The sequence below is a fragment of the Strix uralensis genome, chromosome 4 (genome assembly GCF_047716275.1).
Source record: "Strix uralensis isolate ZFMK-TIS-50842 chromosome 4, bStrUra1, whole genome shotgun sequence".
NCBI classification, from domain to species: domain Eukaryota; kingdom Metazoa; phylum Chordata; class Aves; order Strigiformes; family Strigidae; genus Strix; species Strix uralensis.
The window spans coordinates 7,099,568-7,124,316 of NC_133975.1; the positions used below are offsets into that span (position 1 = coordinate 7,099,568).

At 43.8% G+C, this 24,749-nt stretch overlaps 1 protein-coding gene and 1 non-coding gene across 3 annotated transcripts; both read right to left on the reverse strand.

The window, feature by feature from the left end:
* Positions 1–133: 133 nt before the first annotated feature.
* On the reverse strand, positions 134–24,720 carry PTCD3 (pentatricopeptide repeat domain 3). Of its 2 annotated transcripts, none has more exons than XM_074865516.1 (24): positions 24,624–24,720; positions 23,294–23,343; positions 22,177–22,216; positions 21,133–21,178; positions 20,315–20,383; positions 18,909–19,013; positions 18,364–18,487; positions 16,898–17,010; positions 15,727–15,800; positions 15,325–15,412; positions 15,163–15,223; positions 14,798–14,880; positions 13,985–14,129; positions 12,930–12,980; positions 11,872–11,955; positions 9,931–9,959; positions 9,312–9,415; positions 8,129–8,207; positions 7,945–8,035; positions 6,023–6,108; positions 4,685–4,833; positions 3,754–3,795; positions 1,445–1,603; positions 134–737 (listed from the first exon to the last, which is right to left on the reverse strand). In XM_074865516.1, exons 1-24 carry the CDS (start codon positions 24,716–24,718, stop codon positions 662–664), a joined length of 2,043 nt encoding a protein of 680 aa, XP_074721617.1. In that variant the 5' UTR covers positions 24,719–24,720; the 3' UTR covers positions 134–661. The 2 variants fall into 2 exon arrangements, with proteins under 2 accessions (XP_074721617.1, XP_074721619.1); XM_074865518.1 differs by lacking the exon at positions 24,624–24,720 and adding an exon at positions 23,718–23,837.
* LOC141943640 (small nucleolar RNA SNORD94) lies at positions 14,947–15,088 on the reverse strand. The gene has a single exon (XR_012629022.1). It is a non-coding gene; the product is annotated as a small nucleolar RNA SNORD94 (small nucleolar RNA).
* Positions 24,721–24,749: the final 29 nt, after the last annotated feature.

Consider the following 24,749-nt stretch of genomic DNA (forward strand, 5'->3'; position numbering starts at 1 on the left):
ACAGTCATCCCTCTTCCCCCTCACCTCATTAGCTTGATTGCTCTATTCTCTGTGAACTTTATTCTCTCACAGAGCAGCTGCAACACTTTGTAATCAACACTTTCTACTCAGGGATTATCAGAAGACAGCCCTATTTCAGGTCAGCTGTTTATTAGATGCAGTCTCCAGCTGTACAAATCGTAGCTTTTTAACATCCACAGTCCAAAGTCTCCCAAAATGATGACGAGTAACACCACAGGTGATGAGTATTATATTACAGCATTTACATACAGAGTAAACTTGATATTCAAGCTAGCTGGGAAGGAATTAAATCCAGTGCAGGTTTATGTTGCAGAAGGTCCAAGAGAAGTCTTGCTCAAGCCATCAAGGTCTTGCAGGTGGCTGTGCAGCCTCCAGGAAGCAGCACTCTGCTCCCTGCTGCCTGGCCGGAGCCAGCTCGTGGTGTGGAAGACACCATGTTGGTGTAGCCCCCCTGCCTTTGAAGTTACCCAGCAGAGTAAACAGGACAGCTTCCCGCTTGCTCCAAGAAGGATGAGCAGGTCTGGTATCAGAATGCCCTGGAGCGCTCCACAGTGCTGCAGCACCTCCCTGAAGCTGTAATTTCACTTCTGGCAGAAGCCTCCTGGCACCAAGTTCTCGGAGGGGCAGGGAAGAGGGACAGCTAGTCACGGTCACTGTCGCTGTCACTGTCACTATCGCTGCTGTCGCTGTCTGACTTGATGCTCTCCAGTGTCTTCCTGCAGATACAAAACAGTCCAGTAATCAGTCGTCACCTGTTGTGACTTTTGCTTGAAAAGAGATAGTAAAAACACAGGGTAAACCCCCTCAGAGAGAACATTATGGGCTGCCTGATGCCCGTTACCCTTGCGGCCAACCCAGCAGTTGGTAGAACACACCCACCTCCTTTTGGAAAAGCAGACAAGTTCAGTTACCCAGATAGTGATGGGCCAGCTGTCAGAGCTGCTGCAACTCTGATCTATTGACTCCCTTGGACCACACCAGTGGCTCCAAACTGGTCCCTCAAGGCTAAGTCCATTGTCTGAGCTTGACTGCATTAGCCCAGAAACAAGCTATAGTGGCTGGCGAGATGTCCTGAAGGTTGACCATGAACCTCAGAAGCTGTGAACCACGTGCAGGGGCCATCCTGTACCACTTCCCTGCTTTTAGAGCCTGAAATCGGTGTCTTTAGGAAAAGACTCTGGGAAAGAAGGGTGATAGCAGAGCTGAGTGGTGGACAAGGCTAACTCCATCACGGAGTTACCTGAACTCCTAGGTGGGATGGATACAGCGTGGCATCAAAAACTGAGGGGTTATTCTGGGGGTGTGAATCTACCAGAGTCAAGCAAAGGCACATCATTCTGGGGCCAGTTCTCTGCAGGAATTACCCCTCCACCACCCTGTCTACTATACCTCTCCAGCAGCAGCATGAAGTGCTCCAACTTACTTCTGCTTTTCAGAGAGTTCAAATTCCTTCTCCATTCTGCTTTTAAGTCTCTGAGATGAAGGAAGGTCGAGAGACGCTGCCAGCTTTACCAGCTTAATTGCCTCATCTGGGCAATTGGTTTGTTTAGCGCAGTTCAAGAACTCATTCATCACCTGGTCACTGCAAAAGCAAAGGCAAAGAGTGACTGTTCACAGGGTCCCAAGTGAAGTGGCCATGAACTTACAGCAGGAGCTTGACAGAGGGACAGGAGGTGACAGATTCTCTGGTCAATCAACCAGGCTAATTCTGCTCCTGCCAGAAATCCCACCTCAGCCTTCAGCCTGTACCGACGTGGTGCACTTGGGAACTTCTATCCTAGCAGAATGCAATACTTCTCCTTGCACAAAACCAGAAGGCAGCAGCTCACTGCTCAGGGTAAGGATCCCACCTTACCAGCAGTCTAAATAACCTTCCCCTCTTTACAGTCCCCAAATTGGGCTCTTGCCCTCTTTCACATGGCTGGCAGAGGAACAGCGTGACAGCACGTTAAATCAAAGGCAGATGTCTCACTGCCAGAGGCAGCTCTGCTGACAGCTGGCTGGACATGAGCCAGCAGTGTGGCCAGGTGGCCAAGAAGGCCAATGGTATCCTGGCTTGTATCAGAAATAGCGTGGCCAGCAGGGACAGGGAAGGGATCTTACCCCTGTACTCGGCACTGGTGAGGCCGCACCTCGATTCCTGTGTTCAGTTTTGGGCCCCTCACTACAAAAAGGACATTGAGTGACTCGAGTGTGTCCAGAGAAGGGCAACGAAGCTGATGAAGGGTCTGGAGCACATGTCGTACGGGGAGCGGCTGAGGGAACTGGGGGGGTTTAGTCTGGAGAAGAGGAGGCTGAGGGGAGACCTCATCGCCTTCTACAACTCCCTGAAAGGAAGTTGCAGAGAGGGGGGATGAGTCTCTTGAACCAAGTAACAAGAGATAGGACAAGAGGGAATGGCCTCAAGTTGCACCAGGGCAGGGTTACCCTGGCTCTTAGGAAGTATTTCTTTGCAGAAGGGGTTGTTGGGCGTTGGAATAGGCTGCCCAGGGAGGTGGTGGAGTCCCCATCCCTGGAGGGGTTTAAGAGTCGGGTTAACGCAGTGCTGAGGGATCTGGTGGAGTTGGGAACTGTCAGTGTTAGGTTAATGGTTGGACTAGATGATCTTCAAGGTCTTTTCCAACCTCTATGATTCTGTGATTCTGTGCTCTGCCAGCTTCACTTCGTGTCCAAGCGCTGGCTCTGCTCCTTTGTCACCTGGGGCAGCTGCTGGAGACACCTCTCTCGCCTTTCAGCAGGGAAACAATAAGTGGCTGCAGCTGGTGCCGCAGGGTGGCAGAGCGGGGAAGGCAGGGGACAGTTCAGCCAGAAGAGCCTCTAATCCATTTGGTAACAGCAGGGAAACCACTTTCTCTTCACAATCACAACCCATGGCAGTCACAAACCACCAGCTAAACCATGATTTCAGGAGGAGAATTCTCCTCCTTTCCCTCTTCCCCAAATTAAGACGGGCTCTGACACAGCTTGGCAGTGTCATGGCTTCCTTGGGCTACACCCACGGCAGTCTGCAGAAACGGGCATGCACAGAGCGCCACAAACAGTGGCCTTTGGTACCACACACCCTCACGGTGTTCGCTTCGGTGAGCTCCAAGGATTTAATTTTATTTAACACCCTCCCCCCAAACAAAACACATTACTATTCCTTAGAATTTGTTTTCTACTTCTAACAGAATTTTTCCCCCAAAATCCTGAGAAAAGCTAACTGTTGTAGCCTAACAGTGCACCACCTAAGATTTAGGATTGGACTTGATAAACTTCTCTTCAGAACTCCAGACATGTCAGAAGCACCCATGCTTGGTTAGTCACATACTGGAATTTTTTGGAGCACATGGGAAGTGAGATGTTCCCAAGAGTCCTGCTTAGACTGATTCCTAAGGCCGAGTTCATCAGTGGCACTGTCCTCCATGTCCCAGAGCTTCATTCAGTGACATCTCAAGGATCAACCACTTAAACCCCACCTTTGCATTTTCAACATTTTTTGAGACAGAAAGGTCTTGGAATGTATCAGTTGGATAAACAAACCCCTGTGCTCACAGGGACAGACACACACACTCACACTTTGGCAGTAGCAGTAACATACAGACCATTGCTGTCAGTTAAACTGGGGGCTGGACTGAGTGACCTTTAAAGGTCCTTTCCAACCCAAACTATTCTATGATTCTAGAGCAGAAACACAATACCTCAGCCAAAGAGGAGACTCAGTACCTGAAGTCAGAACCTAAAAGTACTCACGTGGGAATCCTATTGATTTGCTGGAAACGCTCTATCATGTTCCTGTTCAAAAGAAAAAAATAATAATAATTAAAAAAAACCCCACCAAACCCCACAGGAACCAACAGATACTAAATCTCTTGGGTAAGCTCCTGTTGAAACACAGGCAGGCTCAATTTCATGAAACAATCTTCCCCACAGATCTAAAACAGATCCCATGCCGTATTCTTGCAGATGCAACGTGTACCAGCTAACACATTGATCAGTTTAACACAAAATACCTCAACTAGCGCAGAAAAAATAAAAAGTGTACTGGTGGCAAGTTTACCTTAAAATATTACACATTTTTAGATGGGTACTTGCCACTTTGTTTCAAATGAATCAGTGCAAAGAGAACATCTGTATTTAACAGAAAATAGCTCAGAACCTTAAATTGGAGGCGAGATTACTTTAAACAGTATTTCAAGTTCAGAGTATGCAGGACAGGAAATTCTAGCTACAGTAAATTTTAGCTACTGAAGAGTTCTAAAAATATTCCCTTTGGAGTTTTAATTAAACTTTTAATTAGAAATAACCCTAATTAAAGTCTAATTAACATCTTTAGCAGTTTGAATTCAAAAGAGTTATAAACTTTAGAAAATGGGAAGCTGAAGGAAATCAGCAGTGCTTAGTGAAGTGATAATCAAACCCTACCTTGCCATAAGCAGCTGTACGATGCTTTAAGCCAGTTGCTACATTAACTTCTAAACCATTTTTAAGATAGAAAACTGTAACTTGGTGCCAAGAATAAACAGTAATATTAAGGAAAAACCCCATCGCATTCCCAGCAGGATTTATCCCCTCCCTTTGCACTAGCACTCCAAGGCAATCATTCGTTAGCTTTTGATTTTTGTGATTAAGCCTTGAGTTACAGCGTGAGCAAGCCAAGAGCTCACAACAGCCACACACGTACCAAGCGTCCTGGGTCCTCCCAGCCCTGGAAAACAACACAGCGACAGCGCCCAGCGCACGGCCTGTCCATTCTAACGGGGCCTGCTCCCTCCCGGTTTGCTCATGGGCAGCTTTGATGTCTTCAGCACACTTGGCAAACTCCAGTTGAATCTGTGGAAAGATTGTGCTATTAATCCCCAAACATCTAGAATTAACGTGCCCTTTTCGGTGCGATTCTTCCTACAGATCCTACAGGTCTGCCCCGTGTGTGATTTAAATTTGTGAATTAACAGCGGTTACTCCTGGCGGAAAAATCTCTCCCTTCTGTCAGGACAATTGTCCCCACTAGGCAAGCTTCAAGGCCAGGACAGCTGTACTTAGAGACCTCAGCAGTATGCATAAGCCTTTAACCCTCCTCAGCTCGAGAAGCCAGGTACTGCAATGACATCTTTGGCAAAAATCCCCAAATTCTGCCACGTGCTTCCCCAGAGATGTGGCTGGCTGGGCTGGATTCTCTTCCAAACCCTGGTAAGGAAGTAATCCTCTTCTGTGTTAATTTGAGGTTTCTCTATAGATTGAAGATAATTCGAAGGACTTAGCAGGCCTGGATAAACTCACATAGATCTGGAAATCTGTAATGGCATATGCACTAGAACTGAACCTCTAAGACCTACCAGGGACAATAATCCAGCCCTTAAATGCAGTCTGTATGCTGCACACAGAAATGGGGAGACATCTCTACTCTTTTCACTGAGCTTCTGTGCTGGTTTTGGCTAGGATAGAGTTAAATTTCTTCATAGTAGCTTCTACGGTGCTATGTTTAGGATTTGTGATGAGAAGTGTTGATAACACCGGGATGTTTTCATTATCACTGAGCAGTGCTTACACAGAGTCAAGGCCTTTTCTGCCTCTCACCCCTCCCCACCAGCGAGTGGGCTGGGGGTGCACAGGGAGCTGGGAGGGGACACAGCTGGGGCAGCTGACCCCAACTGACCCAAGGGGTATCCCACACCATATCACATCATGCTCAGCATATAAACCTGGAGGAAGAAGAAGGAAGTGGGGGACGTTCAGAGTGATGGCGTTTGTCTCCCCAAGTCACCGTTATGTGTGATGGAGCCCGGCTTTCCTGGAGATGGCTGAACCCCTGCCTGCTGATGGGAAGTGCTGAATGAATTCCTTGTTTTGCTTTGCTTGTGTGCAGCTTTTGCTTTACCTATTAAACTGTCTTTACCTCAACCCATGAGTTTCTGCACTTTTACCCTTCTGATTCTCTCCACCATCCCGCTGGGGAGGAGTGAGCGAGTGGCTGTGTAGGTCTTAGCTGCTTACTGGAGTTAAACCACAACAGCTTCCATACCTCATGAGGGTGCTGCTCCCTGCTCATCAAAGACAAGAGCTCTTCCAACAGGTCATGTCTCCTATTGAACCCCAGCTGTTTCATATCTGTTTAGAGAAAGGCAGGAGTTAGTAGGTGTGACCAGCAACCTGTGCTCCCAACTCCTGGTAATGTGGTCAGCATAACTAACGCCATTTTGTAAGGCAAACAGCCATTATCTACGACCATTATCACGTATTAGTTCACTTTCCCCTCATTATTGGGCCCTGAAGGTCCTGTGCACCAAGTACACGAACCAAACAGATTTCTTCTTCCCCTCCCTGCCAGCTTCGAGTCGGCGCCAGGCTGACTACTCCCCTCGTTAACGGCCCTCAAGGTCCCAGGCACCCGGCCAACCCACAGGAACAGGGAAGGCCACAGCACACCGAGCACTGTCTACAAAATGAAGCAGTTACAGGTCCTAAGTGGGAACGTGAACCCAATCTGCTGCTGGACAATGAGACCCATGACCCCCCAGTGGCCAGGGACACTCCCACCATCTGCTTCCTCGTGAGGAATGAGTGATGACTTGTATTCTTTTATATGTTTTTCAAGGCTAGGTTATGATTTTTATGTTGATACAGCAAACCAAGTATTAGGATTTGACCCGATCTGCAGAGGGTCCAGGTGATTAGAAACCATAAGCTAAGTGGTGCTGTAAAATTCTGTACTACACTACTTATAAAATTGTACTACACTGATTCCACTTATAGAAATCCTCTGCTCTTCTGATTATAAATTCTATGCTACACTAATAAAATCCTGTTAAGAAAATAAAGCTTTAATTGTAACTACAAATTAGTGCTGTCATCATTCTGCCAAGGATCCCTAAAAGAACCTGTCTGTCCCCTCAGTGTTGGTGACAGTAGGGTATTTTCTGTTGTGGAAGGCAGCAAAGCTTGAGCCGTATGAGCATGCGGACGAGACCCAAACGAGACATGAACAGCACATGGCAATAATGGAGTAAGATTGTGAGGCTGTAAGAGCACAGGAATATATATAAAATTACAGAGTCTGTTAATGTTTTGAAAGGCTTTAAGGACTTTGTTTAACTGCATGTAAGTATCAGTTCTTGATAAAGCAGAATTTACAGCTTTAGTGTTGACCTATTTGTTGATTGGAGGAGGAAGTAAACTCAAGACAACTCCAGAAGCAGTTTGAACCAAAAAAAGAAGACATAGTAAGTCGTAACCTAAACCACAGCCCCAGAAACAGGGAAAGAACCTTCCTAGAGATGAGAGGATCCAACGAAGAATAAGATGACCCCACACCTGAATCTTACTATTGGACCAAAAGGTGTGTCAAGGCGTGTGAAGAGCACGTGAGGGGCGGGTGCACAGATTGTAAGGATATCATTGCCCAGGGGATTTTTGTTTGGGGTCCCTCTCTGGAGGCACCCAGCTCAAGCTGTCCAAATTTGCGCACCACAGACAGAATAAATTACGCTTTTATTCTGAAGGCCTTGATTTAGAGACTCTGCTTTAGGAAACCTAGGACCGAACCAGAGGGGAAGAGCTTCTCCTTTAACATTTTCTGTGTGCTAAAGCCTGTATCTGCATTCTTGTTTCCTATTCTTAAGGGGCAAAGAACAGAGAAATAATTTAAATGAGTTAATCCTGGGCTGTTGGTTAAGGTTCTACTCTCTGGTAACCATTCAGTTTTCTGAGATTTAACTGACATTTAACTATGACAGAGCCCTGATCTCTCTGACAGTTCGTGCTACCAGTCCTGCCTTTCTCTAATGCAACAGCCCCACCACTGCCCTAAGGAATAACGTCCCTCATGCCAAAGCACCTTACCAGGCTATTCTGAGCACTGGGAAGTTCCCCAACTACCTCCCGCTTCGCATTGCCCCTGACTTTTATCAGACAAACCACCTATGTAGCCACGTGGCTATCACCAACCTTCCCAGACTGAAGGGATCACTTCCAAGTGGTTGGCTGCATCCAGCGCTTGAAGGAGATCCAATATATTTTTAGGAGTTGGATAGAAAACCTGATGAAGGAGGAGAATCATTTCAGTAAACTGTAACTGTTCCATTTTGCCATACTAAAGCTTTGGAGCTTGCTTACCCTAACACGCACTTACCGAAGGGGACATTTCTTTGTACCATTTCAACACAACATCAATTTGTTCCATCATACACAACAATGAAAAGAATTTTGACCTATGGGAGGGAAAAAACGTTCTAATTCAGTAATGATTAAGCCAGCCAAACCATAGAGAAGCACCAGCAAATGATGGTGTTCTGATCAGATTCGTATTGCAGATCAGGGAAATTTCACTGTATGATTGCAATACTCCATATAATTAAAAAAGCAGTAGAATTTTTAATGAGAGAACTTAATGCTGACGCTAGGTAATTGGCAGAGTTAATCAGAAGTTAGACCACTTCATTTTAAAAATCTCAAAAAAATGCAATCTCCCTGCCCAATGCCAGGTTTGAGGTATCTGAAAGTCTCTCAAATGCAACCTCTGGCTAAGAACCACTTTAAGAAGTGACTGAATTAACCTTGTTACTTGTGCAAGTTGGCAATGCAAGCCTGGGACCTTGACCCAATGCACTGACTAGGAGAAATGTCCCTGCACCGAGAAATTAATTTCCATTAATTTCCCCTGATTTATTTACAGGTGAAATAAGGTAAAATCATATGAATCATCCCACCCCTGAAATGGCATCTTATTTTGATGATAATTATTTTTTATTAGTTTACTGGAGCATCTCTAGTTCCAATGCCCAAACAGGCTTTTCTTCAAATCAGCACGCTCCAAGTACTTAATTACCTTCAGTGACTGCAGCACTTAATGACATTGGTAAAGATGTTTCAGATGCCATAATTAGTGTCAAACAGTGGAACTACGGGGGGGGGGGGGGGGTTGTTGCCTAAATACACCTGCTGCACTGCAACCTCTCTCTACACCACCATGCAGAGCGCTAGGTCTGATCTGTATGCTATTTTGGTGTGACCTCCTAAGCTGCCATCCTAAGTGGACAACAGGATGGTGGAAAACACAACTGGTTAGTATCGTTGTTGGATGGGCATTAAGCTAAACTGATGCTCCAAGACTTTATTTCAGGTCGGGCAAGGCCACAATTGAAAACAAATCCTAAGCTATCACTGTTCTTAAGAGGGACTTAATTCCCAAACTGCACATAAAACAACCAGCTGGTGTTCCACACAGCATCGTTCTGCACAATGTACAAATCCTAGTTTGTGTTCAAATTGACAACAATACACCAGCCAGCCAGTGTAAGCTGCATTTCACTCACCAGTAGGCATTCAACCGATCCACGTCCAAGAATTTCCAGTTGTCTCCCTTCTCCATTGCCTTATTTAACCGACAGGCAAGCTTGATATCCTTAAGATCACAGCACTGCAATAAACCAGTTCAATTTTAAAGCTACCAAATATAACACCTAATACATCCCTCTGAGACTCACTTTCACAAAGGTATGAAGAGTAATGAGCTGAGAGCAAACATTTTTAACAGGATGCAATTCAGTGCAGTGACTGCCGAGGCATTTTGTTTAGTTGAGACAAATGTGCAACTCTCCAAGTGGGTGAGAGCTTTCTAACCTAAACTGACATCTCCTGGTGTGGAGACTGTCTGACCGCTGCAGCGTCACTAGGAGGAGGAGGTAGGGCACAGTAGACAGGGACTTAACGCATCTCTAGCAAGAGGTGCACGTATCACAGGCAGGCAAGTTACCAATTTAGGAGGTATCAAGCAAAGAACTGCAGAATTATGGAGGAAAGTTAATGAGGTGATGAACACAGGTGAAAAAGGGAAAGGTAGAGAGCTAAACCTTGTACGACAGGTTGGAAAACTCACAGGTAGTTCTGAAACAGCTGGAGGGCTCAAAGGAATTGCAGCAAAGAGGTACTTACCGCTTGCATAGCAGTGGCAAAAAAGTTGGCTGAAAGGGAGAAAATGGGAGTCTGTTAGCTTCAAACTTTCACAGAGACATACACAGCTCATTAACCCAGCCTCCCAGAGGACAGATGAGACATGTTCAATTAGAAAGCTGAATGTGTAGCTCAGTTTGACAACGTAGCAGGGATCTTCACTTTACATGTAACTCGGGTGTGTTACAAGTTTTGCTAGCCAGTGGACTAGAGGCAACTATACTGCAGTGCTTCTGGAGACAGCTTTAAGCAGATGACCTGTTTGACTTCAGGCAGTTTTACAAAAGCTACACTCTGCTGTTTGATGCAAGACAGCATTATTTGTCTAACAGGAAGGCTACAAAAAAAGGCAGCCACATCACTCACCTTCTCTATTAACTCTAGTGGAAGAGAACACATGCAACAGAGGCCGGTGCTCAGGCAGGTTACCCACCCACTCAGTACACCCCAGGGCTGCCCAAGAACATACAACTGTCCCCTGAAAATGTCTCCTTCCAGTTTTGTGAGGCTTCGACCCTGGTTTCTGTAACTGACACTTCAAAGCAGCACGCAGACTGATGCTGCCACAGAGAGGCAAAGGAAGCTACAGCAGGAGGAAGAATATAAACTATCCTGCTCAGCAGCCAATTTCATTTGTGTGGTGAGAATAGTGGATAGGTGGCTTTTGTTTTCTGAAGGAAACATAAGAGTACTGCATGCTATCAGAGACTGAAACAATGGCTGGCTGTGGGTAGCAAAATGGTGGAAAGAACTGTTAAGATAATCTACTTAAAACCATTAGGTACAATACACCTGCCTTTCCCTTGCAAGATGTAATAAATCAGACACTTTTAAGTTGGAGAAGACAGTTTTGTGTTATTTGGGTGTTCAGTATACACTTCTGGCAGCAGCTTAGAGCAGAGCATATACAGAGCAGAGTATAACACACATAGCAGGGCAGAAGCAAACAAAAGAGGTGTACAACATTCCCAGGCTTCTTTCCAAGGACAAAAGAAAATTGCTGGTAGGATAACCCAATATGCTACTCCAACATGATCTCATAATCTGTCTAAAAGCATATCAACTCCTCACTGGTTTTCTGAAGCATGCACTGTAAAGGCTTCTTTCATCCTAGAACTGTCAGCTGCTGAAGAGTAGCGTCCGACACTTTGTTAACACCAGGTTGTAAACAGCACAGCCAGACTCATCTTCAGACTGAAGCTGCATCTACTTCTGTATGCACAGAAAGGCTGTGAACATCCCAGGGCAACCTTGTGTACATAGAATCAGAATCACAGAATCATCTAGGTTGGAGAAGACCTTGAAGATCATCTAGTCCAACCATTAACCTCACACTGACTGTTCCCAACTCCACCAGATCCCTCAGCGCTGGGTCAACCCGACTCTTAAACACCTCCAGGGATGGGGACTCCACTACTGCCCTGGGCAGCCCGTTACAGAGGGCAGAAAGAGCCAGTGAGATGTGGGATGTTCAGAATCTACCCCTTCCACAGACCCAAGTTTCACTTTTGCATGGTTTTATTTCATGCAATTTTCTGAAAAGGATTAGGAAGAACTAGAATAGGAACTCACACCACACTGCAACAAAAAACTGTTCACCAGACATGTATCATTTCATGAAGCTGCTAGCAGACATTCCTTCTTACACTAGTCTTGTAAATAGCCTCGTGTTTTTTATTGCAGGTGACTCAAACACTCATTCACATGGGCTACACTGCTACTCCACACAGAAGCCAGTGCACCAACGCACAGCACAACCTCCTGGCACTGGAATTTGTCCTTCTTTGTGTCCAAAAAGCATCCGAAGGGACTGATATAAGCTGCATGTGTTCTTCCTAGATGGGTAGAAGTACCTGAAATTCATAGGTACCTTTTCAGTCAAGCTTAATGAATGCAGACTGTCAGATATATTGAAGTCCATACCATCATCAGGGTCCTGGGGCGTGAAACTCCTCTTTTCAACGTCATCTAGCACCTCAGAGATGATGCCTGATGGGTAACTATCAACTGTGGGGCAAACAGACAAGCAACATCACATCTCGGTTGTGCTAAGCACTTCATTAGTGAATAGTGTCAGCCTGCAAATGTAATACGGACATCGAAACAAGCAACGTGATTTCAGACAAGTGTCATGATTCTCTTATCTGTGCCCCTGCTTGCGGTGCTCCACATCAGCTGCAATTTTATTTGCTCTAAAATCTGCACTATTGCCAGATTTCCACAGCACGATGGGGCAGATTTGGAAAGATAAAAAGTACTTTCTAGCAAGGAATTCACCAGGCCTGGAAGTTTGTCCTTAAGAAGGCTGCACTGTGAAAAGCGAGGCATTTCATAAACAACTAAACAATTTAAATAGTAATTTTAAAAATTAAAAAAGGGAAAAAACAAAGAAAAACAACAACCAAACCCAGAAAGACTCCAGAGCAGTTCCTCCACATTTGTTAAAACACAAGGACTGCAGCTATGACTACTGGGGTCTTCCCTTTCCATGCCCACCGATTTTTGACTGAAGGATCTCCAACCGTTGGGCTCCTGCCTTCTAACACAGCTGTTTCAAGACAGCTCCAACGCAGAGAACTGTTGCAGAAAAACAGAATGCCTGTGCAATTTATTCCCTGTGAGTAGCACAGTGTATGAAATCACATGTACTGTAGTCAGATCTAGCCTCCACAGAGGCTGAGCACATCTGCTCTTGAGCTTTATCAACCTGTGGCCACAAATAGAAAGGAAATGGGTTTTCTTCCCAGTTCTGCCCATTCTCAAAACACAAGGGCTCTTCCCTCCCTGTAAAAGGTTACGATCCTGTGTAGCTTTTTCTGCACCCAAGTAGAATCAGACTGTGCAGGTAACATTAGGACTGCACACACAAGAAGCTGTCTTTCAATCCATAAATCAACTGCCTTCACTCAATCACATCTGGAAAGCATTTAAAGCAGCTGCTAAACAGGCCACATCCCTGGACAAGTTGATATTGCACGTACCGTCCTTATAAAAGATAAAGAGAAGATGATCATACGTTGCAAGGCTAGGCTCTGAAAAGCAAAAACATTGACGTTACTTCAACATTCTTGGCTGAGCTGTATGCCTGAGCTCTAATTCACAGTCTCTAGCCCTTCCAGTCAGGCAGCATGAATAAATTTACTCTCTCATTTCTCTCTCCATCCACCTTAATGCTGGACCAGACCTCACGTACAACTGGGAGAGACGATATCTGAGGGTGGACCACCAGCTGAAGCACCATATTGCTAAGGAGCAAACAGCCAAGCTTCCCCATTCTAAATTAAAAGCAAAAATATTTCATAACTAGTTTTCCATTCTGCTCATGAACCTATCTTTAGTGTATCAGCAAGCATGTTACTAGGGCAAAGCACACTCTGCAAGACATCAAACAGGCTATGCCACATTCCCTGGTTTTGCAGTGTTTACCTGACATCAAAAAACATCATCTAGATCAAAAGGTTTTTTTTCCTGTAAAGATGTAGATATATAGACCTGAACTGGATTGGCTGACTTCTGAAGTAAATCTCCTTGATCTGTGGGAATCAAACAGACTCAGCTGACTGCTGCAAATATATATTCATATTATTCACTATTTCTACAGCAGTACTACAATAAGGACCCAGTTGAGAAAGAGCCTATGAGCCAGGACACACTCCCCCACTGCATACACACACCTGGCCTTGAGTAGCTAGAGGTACTACAGGTAAAAATGTAATGATAAACATGCTCCTAGCCCAAAAGACTACAGCATGAAAATGCTTCATTATTTGACCTAAGGGGCTAAGTGCACCCACTATACTGTCATTAGTAATCAGCACTGAACAAAGACTAAAGATGACGATTCAATTTGAAATCCACAAGCACTGCTTGCTCAGTGGCCACAGCTCAATACTTACACATCTTTATTTCTCAGTTCTCTTGCAAAAGGAAACAAATTCCCTGCAACTAGGAATCACTGTGTTGTTTGCTACTGAACTCTTAACTATACTATTCTGGAGGTGGCACAGGAATATAATAATCATTCTGGTTCTCTTACCTATATCAAGTGCTTCCATTTCCTTTATTACCAGTAGCGACATACTTTTGCCTACACCACCACATCTTCTCAGAGTCTTCAGTAAAGCATTAAAAGTTAGCAGATTTGGTTGCACTTCCTGCTGAGCCATGTGATTCAGGAAGACCTTAAACAAAATCCCCAAATCCTTAGTGCTTCACATATTACGGATCACAGTTCAGCTATCAAGTAGGTATATATGCATTTCCTCAATCTAATCCTTCTCATCCCCTTCAAGTGAAGGGCTCTGCCTCAATTGGCCTTGTGTTGAGGGAGTACCATCTAATTTTTAATTAATTCGACCAAAAAAACAAGACTACAAAATTACATCAGATTAGATCTTGAAGAACTGTGTCTAGAACATCAAGGAAATTTTTAAATTTACGTACTAGCCTTCCTTACTGATGTTACGTCATTAAAACTGGAGCCTCTAATGTTACTCCTCAAAAATCCATTTCTACCACACCATCATGAATTTCAATTCAAAGAGTTTTTATCTAAAATAGTTTGGTTTTATCTCTGAGCACAACTTCCCAATTACTTTCTGTCTGGGCAGTTCTTGGATCAGGTAGGTTTTCACTAGGCAAACCATTCTGCAAGGGCAAGGCTGGATTTAGTACATTTCCCACTTCTCAGTAGTTAGTTTGTATGTTTAAACTAGTGTACTTCCTTTGCAGTATCTTCATATAGAGCTCTTTGTTTTAGTCTTCTAGCAACTGCAAAATTCTATGGATAAAGCAGACCCAGCCCCTACACTCTTACCACTTCCCCACCTCTTCTCCTCTACCTTCTTACCTTGGCTAACTCCCATCTTTCTAAGAACATTTCCTTTAGATATGGGACTGCTGTAATCAGTGCGTTGAAGGTGTGCACATCAGCTGGAAAAGGTAAGATAATTCATTTTAACTGACAATTATATTCTACAGGAAACAATTTGTTCTAACATGGCTCAGTTTTTGGCAAAGTCTCATGCAAACCTGTTTCCAGGGAGCCAGCCACATGCCAGCTGCACTGAAACAAACAGTTTGCATTCAGCTCCCATGATCTAGCTGAGGTCCGTACCCCTGCGCCAATCATCACTGCCATGAAACAAATATTCATGCACCCAACAACGGCTATGTTACTTAGAAGACCACAATGGAAAACCAGGAGACACCTACCCTTGTGTCTTTCATTCAGCAAATCTATGTACATGTCGTAAGCTTTAGCAGAAGCCCCGTGCTGCAAAAAAACAAAAAAACAACAAAAATAAACAATCTTTATGACTGCGTGAGATTTCACAAGCTGAAAAAAGTCCTCCCAGCACTGAAGGAGTATTTTACCTTCACCATCCCACGGATCATTGTGCAATAGGAGTGTGCATTCCTCTCTGGCATTATCTTAAATATCCTTTCAGCATTGTTGTTCTCCCTAGAATCAATGAACAAGCTGAATGTTAAAGAACTCCATAAAAGATACCTTCAGGAAAAGGATTCAACATATAGAACAAAATAATGGGCTGTACTCCCATGAGCTGACATTCAAATATATTACTTATGATACTTTGAGCTATTCTACAATCACTTATTAGATTTCCATTATCACTTTAAAAGATTTTCAAACACAGATGTATTTAACAAGTAACACCTGCAAGTACAGGCTGCTAAAAAGTCTTGAAGTCTGTTTTACAACAATGCACATACACAACGCACTGAACACACAAATATTGGCAACGTCTTCTATACCTCCATCTAGAGGCAAATGGCTGTGAACCTCTTTGGGATTGTTTCTTTGGAGCCTTCTGCTCTGAAGCATTCACCTGGAAAGATTTTTGCAGAAGTAAGTTTCTCAGAGTTCAAAGTTATGATTAAACATCAAATGACGTAATTTGGTAACAACACAGAAGGTCAGCAGCAATTTATATGTTACCAAAGGTGTTTTTTAATGGATTATGTCCTGGTTTAGCCACGATAGGGTTAAGTTTCCCCAGCAGTGGGGGGGGAAGCTCTAGCCGGGTTATTCATATATCATGCTGACGTCACATCCTGGCGCGAGCACGGGAAGAATCGGTGATCGCGTGGGTTGGCGCAGCCGGTCCTCTCACTGCTGTATCGGTATATACTTTGCTCTGTTCATTGTTATCACTGTTATTCTTATTGTTATTGTTTGTTGTGTTGCTCTGTTGTATTAAACCTCTCCTTATCTCAGTCTCGGGGCTTTGTATTTTACTCCCTTTGTGAAATAATGGTGGTCTCAGACCCTGGCAGGGGCTAAACCACTACAGATTACATTAAAATCATTTCTATATAATGTTTAGGAACTAGATGAAAAATACTGTTTATGTTACTAGACATACTAACAAGGTAAATTATATGTATTTGGGGAATTGCTGGGAATCATTAGATTCTGCAAATGCTCCGCAAACCCCTTTCTCCCTCAACAGTCTTCCCAGGGACGGGTATTGTGCAACATATCTACTACTGTACCCTGTGACCCGATACTCTGATGTCACACAAGGATCCCTCAACTTCATTGAAATCTAGTTAATATGGTCCCGACTGGAAGAAAATTAATGAGCTGATCTACACTAGAGGTACTAGAGGGCTTCTTCGCAGGCAACTATAAAACCAAGGCTGTCAGTGAGAAACAGTTATTTAAATGCAGTTCAGCAGAACTAAGCCACGGCAGGGTTCCAGCTACTAAGTTCAGCTTTATGGAAACTGCTTTTGCTACTAGGTCACACACAGGATTTTTATAACTGCCGTATGTATCCCTTGGGAATGTTGACTGCATCTGACCCACCTCACACTATCTTCCAGGCAGGTAGTCACAGTACAAAAATCTTTACATCACCTTGATACATTCCCATTACGTATGAAAGAAGGAAAGAAGTACAGATCAACAGGTTTTTCATACCCCTGGTTCTTCCAAATCCTCTTTTTCTTCTTTTTCTGGAGTAGATTCTCCATCTCCGTAGAAGCATAACAAATCTAAAAGGCTGTTTGTGGTCTCCAGAGATACAGGGGTACCTACAGAAAATGAGGATGTACAACAGTCGCAGAGAAAGTAAAGAACACACCATTCCACAGCTGTATCAGAAAACTTTCAAACACCCAGTTATGCCACTTTGCTCTCTTTCGACATAAAGGCATTCTCCAGCAAGTCTGTAAAACCTGGGTGTGATGTTAATACTTCCACAAACCCATTCAGAGCAGGTGACAATTTTAACACTGAACTAGAGTATCTGTTTTTCTATTGAAGCCACTGAAAGGGTAGAGTTTTCCTGACCAAGTGGGAGAGGGAAGTGGCAGCTGGCAGCCAAAACTGTGAAGCAGCACAAGCCCAACACAACATCCAAAATTTCTAGTGCTTTTCATAACTACTCTTAGGATACACCCTGTTGTGAAGACCATTTTGTGTGTTTCACTTTCTATGAAACAGATTTAAAACCAAAAAAAGAAAAGAGCTATTTGATGGAATCATCTCCTTTCCATCTTGTAGTGGATGAGAAGGTGTCACCCTTCCCAGTAAGTTTTCCTCCTTCAGAGGCTGTGGCAGTTACAGTTTTCTGTTGCTTCCTCCTCATTCACCCATGACAAAGATAAGGTCCAAATTAAGGAAGAACTGAGAAATTTCGACTCATTTACAGAGGCCAGGTTCACAGAAGGGGCACTCAGCTCCTGTGCTATACCAGTTCAACACAACAGCAAAGTGCTCAGCACAGACACAGCTTATACCAAACAATATGCTACTGCACAAGGGCCTTTGTGGGCAGAATGGCATCGCTCAGTCACGCAGCATCTGCCCTCAACAGGCCCTACTCTCCTGCATCACTGATTCTTCCGCTTTGGAAGAAAAGAAAAAAACTCAACACTGTATCATCTGCTTCTTGATCAAGAAATCATTTGTTCTCTGTATCACCAAACTGACATGTCAGACAAGCAGTAGGTAAGGAGGGCCCAATAATACTGAAGAACCACTTCACCAGACCAATGATATCACAGAATCATCTAGGTTGGAAAAGACCTTGAAGATCACCTACTCTAACCATTAACCTAACACTGATCATTCCCAACTCCACCAGATCCCTCAGTGCTGGGTCAACCCGACTCTTAAACACCTCCAGGGATGGGGACTCCACCACTGCCCTGGGCAGCCCATTCCAACGCCCAACAACCCGTTCTGGAAAGAAATGCTTCCTAAAATCCAGTCTAAACCTTCCCTGGCGCAACTTAAGGCCATTACCTCTTGTCCTAAAAGATAGTTGTGAAAGGCAGCAATGTAATTGTGAAATTGTCTCCATAGCCTGTGCCAGCTATTAAAATATTTTTGCCACAATTTAAGGAGAGCTCCACCACAAAATCTGGCAGGTGGCCACATACCTGCTTGTACAAGCTGATCGAAGAGGTCCACAGAATCTTTCACCCTTCTGAGGTGGATACGCTCTTTCAGAGCTTCCTCACTCAATCCTTCAATTTGAGGTGTAAGAATCTCAGGCATCAAGCACTAAAAGCAGAGTGCACATTAGACACGAACTCAAACGTTGCCTGAACCATTGCCCAAACACTAACCAATATGCTTACTCTCCACCCAGTACACTGCTTTGATAATCTCCTAACCCTCCCAGCCTAACAGCAGCAGTCCATTTAGTGATGGACAACACAGCCTGACCTCCCATTTTCATGCAAGTCAACATCTAACCAACTTTTCTTTTCTTACTTTTATCTAAAGAACCTGATATGATATTGAATTCCTAAGGAAAAATGTTCACTTCAGAAACATAATGGAAACACAGTACTGCTTTCACAGCTGTCCGCAAAACAGTTAATAAAATTATCTTTTCATGTTAGTTTTGGACCAGTCTGACAGTTGATTTCAATACTTGAAAAAGCACAAATACAATGAAAATGAAAAGCAAAAAGCTTACTGGTACATTGGGCTCTACAAAAGTCTTGTCAAAATACTGAGGAAATTGCTTAATAATGTATTTTGCAGCATTTCTCCCAGACTCCTTCGACAATGAAAACAGACGCTGCATAGGAACGAGAGAGAACAAGATGAAGAAACATGCAATTAAAAGGCTGAGAGCAAGAACAACATTTTCCATTGCATTGAGTGTTCTGATGGGATCAAATTAAACTTATGCTTCCTTTTCAACTCTTTAGTAGAAACACAGGCACAAGACAACATTCCAGATAAACATTCCAGTATTTATGCCAGTATAAGAATGTCTATTCTTTAAATTTTCTGTTACTCAGTCAAAGGACAAAGTTCTGTATCAGACACATCTGAAATGCTGCACTAGCACCTCAAGCTCAAAAGCATCTCTCCTTAAGAGTTAGAGGACTCAGATGTTTCTCTCCCTGTTTGTCATTTCCAAGAGCATCACCCAAATCCCATTCATATCTTTTCCTCAGGTTCTAAAGTCAGACCCTCCTTTCCAGTTTCTTTTAAGAAAACTCTTCACATTCGACAGCTGCCCTCAGCCTTCTCACCAGCTGCACCTCTGGTATGCAGAAGAACTCAAGTTCTCTTGTAGTTGTATCACTGATCTGCCAGGACATATCTCATCTCCCAGTCTTCTCTTGCTACGCTCTAACTAACATCACACATAGCACTTCCTTCTTGCCCTCATTTCCAGTTCTGCTTTCTCCTGCCTCAGCTTCATGCTCTTTAATCTTATGCAAAGATAACATCAGGGGAAGATTCCTTTCCTTCTTCCTTTCTATTATCGTCTCAACACTACTATTTCCATAAACATAAGTTACCAAATAGCTGCTCTGTGATAAAACTAAAATTCCTGGGGCCTGGCCGGGACAGTTAACTGAAACACATAGTCTATATAGTAACACAAGCATAAGTGACCTTATGTGTTTTAATTAATTTCACTCAATTTAATTCATTTAATACAAATTCATCTAAACTGTAAGCACAAAATCTCAACACTTGCAATACCACATATCCACAGTCTCTATTCAAGGTATGTAAACACAGTTTTAACAGGTTGAATGCTTCACCTAAAGAATTACTGTTGAGAGTTATTTAATGTACTAAGAGCATGGAGAAACAGAACAATTCAGCAGGTAAACCACTGACTTGCAAGAATGTTAAAAGAGCTGTGTCAGCTGGAAAGTCTCTACAGGGACAGGAAGAAGAGATAACTTTGTGTGTGCAGGGTAGATTTGTCCAGAGAAATGCTACAGTCATTACACACTCAAAAATACACAGAGGAGAAAATTCTGAATTGAATTCTCCAATTAGATAAGAGTTTTCATAGCCTAGACTAACAGAGGGAAGGGGGAAGCTATCAAGGATTTGAAAGAAAATACTTACAGCACTGGCTGCATTTCTTGGCATAAGGAAAGGGTCATCCTGGAACATATAATGAGCAGCAGTAGGATCCTGTAGAAAGGAGAACCTGGACTGAAACGTTTATAGTTACGTACACAGGCATGCTGTAGGAATATCACACTGCCTCATGGAACTTATGGCACAATGAACACTTCCATCATAACCACTATCTGATGACCATTTTACAAAAGTTCCTCTTGTTCAAAAGGGTTTAGCCGGTTTGGAAATAGTTTAAAAACTATTTCCATTATACACACACGTGCAGGCTAACACTGTGACAACAAGAGGGTCCCTGCAATAACACAGCAAGCAATTAAGTGCCCTGCAAAGCAAGTAGGACCCCAACTGTAACAGTCTGGGGGGAGCTGAGGGGACTTGCAGGATCAGATTCAACTTCCAGAATTCAGGAGAGACAGGATTAAAGAACGGCATCACAGCACTTACAGTTGTGGCCTAGCAAGAGTAGACACTCACTGCTCTTTGCAAGGCTTGCTTTCTGGACTGAGACTGGGAAGAGGCAGTCTGAACTGAGAAGCTGAACTGGTAAAGGAACTTGCTCCTGATATTAGCTAAAGCCTTATCAGAGTATTACAGCTTTCACTGGTAATTGCAGTTCTTGACACTAGAATGAGGCTTCAAGGACACAGGAAAATGTGTTGAGCAAAAGTGAAAACCTCATAAAAAATGGTGTAAAAGTCCCATCTTTCATTTACGGCCAAAGCAGAAGTAAGAGTCTCCAGAGTGCAAGGCTACTGTGTGAGATGGAAAACTCAACTCATTTCCATGACAGAACTACTTACCCTGTTCACGGTAGAAGCCAATGTTTGAAGAACCGCTAGCTTATCCCTAAACATAAAGGAGCTTTGATTAATACTCAGTTGCAGACTTCGAATGTTATGCATTACATATATGCAGAACAAGCACAGGATTATCCTGGCCCGTCAGGATTTTCAGTTCTGTAAAATAATGGTTTTGCTGCACTTGGAAAATACCACTTTTTGCAAAGGGAGGGAAAAATTCAACTGCAAAAATGGTCTCAGTTCTGGAACAATCACAGAAAAAAGAAAAGACTTTGAGGAAAACCAGAAGAGCATGTGTGTTTCCTGCTACCACTCCTGCCTTTATTATACATTATCAAACAAAGAACATAGGGAAGGGATACAGAAGGAATTCCCTGGAATGCCCCTCTCAGAGCCCCCCATCTCTGAGGGATGGATAGGAGTCCCCCTCCACAACATATCTTGGGAGGAAAAAAACAAAACAAAACAAAACAAGATTTCTCAGGACTCATGTGCCTGTGGATCCTTAAGAGTTTGGCTGCGTTTCAAGCAAGCAATGAAAGGCCACTGAAAGTGTTTAGGTGAAGGTGGTCTTATTTTAGATTTACATGCAGACACCATTTGACTATAAACTTACATTTTTGCTGTACAGTCCTCTTAAGTGCTTGTAACAAAACAGCTTTTGTTCAGCTCATAATTTCTAAACAGGATTTATTCAGCCAGCTATCAATGGCCAAGTTTATTTTGCTGAAAGAAACACACCCACATGCAGACAGCCAAATTAACTTGATTTTACAGATTTCTAGTGAATGTGATCTTTTATAAAGAAACAAGAACTAAGCTTAAAAATGCAGTCCTTACAACTGTGTACATACTCTGCACAGACAGTAAGAGTCAAGAATATTCCCAGAGATCCCAGTCAGCAGGAAAGCCACTAGTGGGACATTAAATCCAGGAATACAGCAACTTGTATTTTCTTTTTCAACTTTGGTGGACAGACTACATTTAGCTGTCTAACCATGATTTTCTTCTAGGCTGAGAGCTATTTCAACATTAAACACTCACCAGGTTTTCCTTCGGGGGAGTACAATTTCTTCTTGAGTAACTATGAGAAATGATATTATTATTAGAAACAAGCAGATGCTCAAAGAAAATCCCGACCTCATGAAAATTGATGCTTTCAGCTGATCCAGCTGCAAGTACTACAGCAAAGATTTAAAAAACAGTCTGTCATAGGCCACAATTTACCAGAATGGTAAAAGAAAAGGCTGGCAGGGAGCTTAAGTGTCTTGTGTCAAGAAAGGATCGGGGCCTGTGACAAATAAACGTCAAAGAGTTTGCACCCATTTACCCATTCAAGCTTCTTCAATGATCCTTAACCTGTACCTTCTTGCTTCAGCCCCAACCTTTCCCAGTCCCTTGATTCCCCACTCTTAGTCCCCCAGTTTGAAGTTTGCTGTCTCTGCCCATTTGGCTTCTCCAGTTCAGTTTGCCTGAATACTGCAGACAAGTGCCCTCTCAAGTTCCTGCTCCAACAGCCTGTCACCAACTGTTCAGTTCCTTCCACCACACAGATCAATCTGCCCAGCTTTCCCAAAGAGCAAAAAGGACAATACCAAAAGAAGAAGCTAGAGGTTGTTAGTAAAGCATGTTAGCAAATTCATTCACAGACGAGCACGTGGGACCTCCCGATTACAACCCCCAGAGCCAGGGTGTGCAGAGGCACTTTTCCCACTGCCTCTGTGTTGACGCTTCCATGAGCTGTTACTGACTGGCAGGAACTTACTCCCTCTTGCAGCACGGCTCCAAGCACCCCAGCTTACTGGTCTCACAAAACTCATAGCAGAAATATGGTGAGAAGTACAGAGAAGCAAGAACGTGAAAGAAACTGCCAGGATCAAGGTGGAAAACTCCTTATTTTTATTTTATAGTTTATTACATTTCAAAGAGCAACTGGACAGCTCACGGAACTGGACAACTCAGTCCATACTCTGAGAGCACAGAGTGCTTGGTGGTGAGGGCAGTCAAGTTAAGCCAGGAAATCTCTGAACAATGAAGACGGGGGAAAAGAAAATCCAAGAAGGGGAAGGAGAGCATTCATGTCTTCTTCATCTCCTGACACACTATGTTGTTTGCAGATGAAAAAAACCTATGCAGGAAACTAGTAATTAAGACATCATACCTTCTGAATTCTCCACAGTCTTCTCTAGAGCCGTACTACTAGAACAGCACCTATAAACGAATCAGAATTTTGAATTTATATTAGTCACATTAATGTAACAAAAGGAGATTAATGAAATTCTGTACTACAGGTCAGAATTAATTAAAACATTAGAGAGGAAAAGTAACACGAAATGTTGCACTGTTACTAACATCAAATTATTATCACAAAACTCATATGTGATGCTTCTCTTAAAGCCCTAATTTCAAGGGGCAAGAAGTTATACACAGAAAATCATTACATAAAATTTGTAATTCTTTATTTTCGGGGATATTATGGCTTTAAAGTAGTTTTCATTAATTACTGCATCTTAGAAAGAAAATCCTGAACATAATCAGAAAAGACATTTTATGCTTTAGAGGCAGGATCTAGCTGAAAGCGGTACCTTTAAAAATATATTGTAGACCTGAGTAGTGTTTACACAAGCAGAAGACCCTCAGTTGGGATGCAGGGAAATCAGACCTGTTTCATTCCAGATGCCCAGTCTCTACAGAGCTCCAGACAGCACATTCACATAACCACAACTGCAGAAGGCGCATCCACATAAATTTGCCTCTGCTGTGTATCGCAAAGCAGCTGCTTTGTGCTCAGTTCAGTCACAGGACACTGCTTCAAGTCTTTTTCACAACTGCTCACATTCTATTGCTCTTAACACAAATTAAAGCTTACATTAACATACTTTTACCTTTTTTCCTCATGAAGCAATCTAACACTAAAGCTCTTACTGTAACTCTGGCATTCGCATGTGCTTCCACACTGACCTTGACCCTGAGGGAAATGCTGTTAAGGTGCATTCATATCTCTGGGCTTTAGTGATATTGCATAATTCTAGCTGTTCCTATATGTCACATAAACTTACGAAATATGATTTTACCATCCCAGATGCGAGTCATATTTTGCCTATAGACACCCAATGGCACGGGACTTTTCCACTTGATTCATACCCTGAAAGCAACCTCTCCCCTCCATGTGCTTTTTCGTGAGACTCAGCTCTAGGAATCACTTAACACCTCAAATTCACGTCCGGGGCAGCTCCGAGACGCAGAGCCCCCCCAAAAGCAGGGAAAAGCGCCAGAAGGGGCGCTCCCCCGCCCCAGGCCGCGCCATGCCACCCTGAGCCTGCCCGCCTCAGCCTCCAGGCCAGCGACCCCAGATACCAGCGCGCACGCGCCGGCGCGGCCTTTCCCGCCTCAACTCCTTCCCCCCCCCAATCCGTTGATTCCTCCACGGTGTCACCACCGCCGCCGGGCCCGTCTCTTCCCTCCGCTGAGGGATCGCCACAGAGCCTTACCGGTAGCGCTCTCCCCTCCCGCCCGGTAAGCAGCACCGCCTGCTCAGCGCTACCCCCTGCAGCCAGGCGCTGCCCGCCAGCCGCCGCGCCGCCATGCCGGCCCTGGCGCAGCGCCCGCTGGGAAGT

What these genes read in the sequence shown, in the direction of transcription:
- PTCD3 (XM_074865516.1), bottom strand. Translation starts at nt 24,718, where the DNA reads ATGGCGGCGCGGCGGCTGGCGGGCAGCGCCTGGCTGCAGGGGGTAGCG. An exon ending in GGGAGGGGAGAGCGCTACCG is followed by an intron (nt 23,344 to 24,623) that starts GTAAGGCTCTGT and finishes ATTCGTTTATAG; the next exon opens with GTGCTGTTCTAGTAGTACGG. An exon ending in CGATCAGCTTGTACAAGCAG is followed by an intron (nt 17,011 to 18,363) that starts GTATGTGGCCAC and finishes CATTTTCTGTAG; the next exon opens with GTACCCCTGTATCTCTGGAG.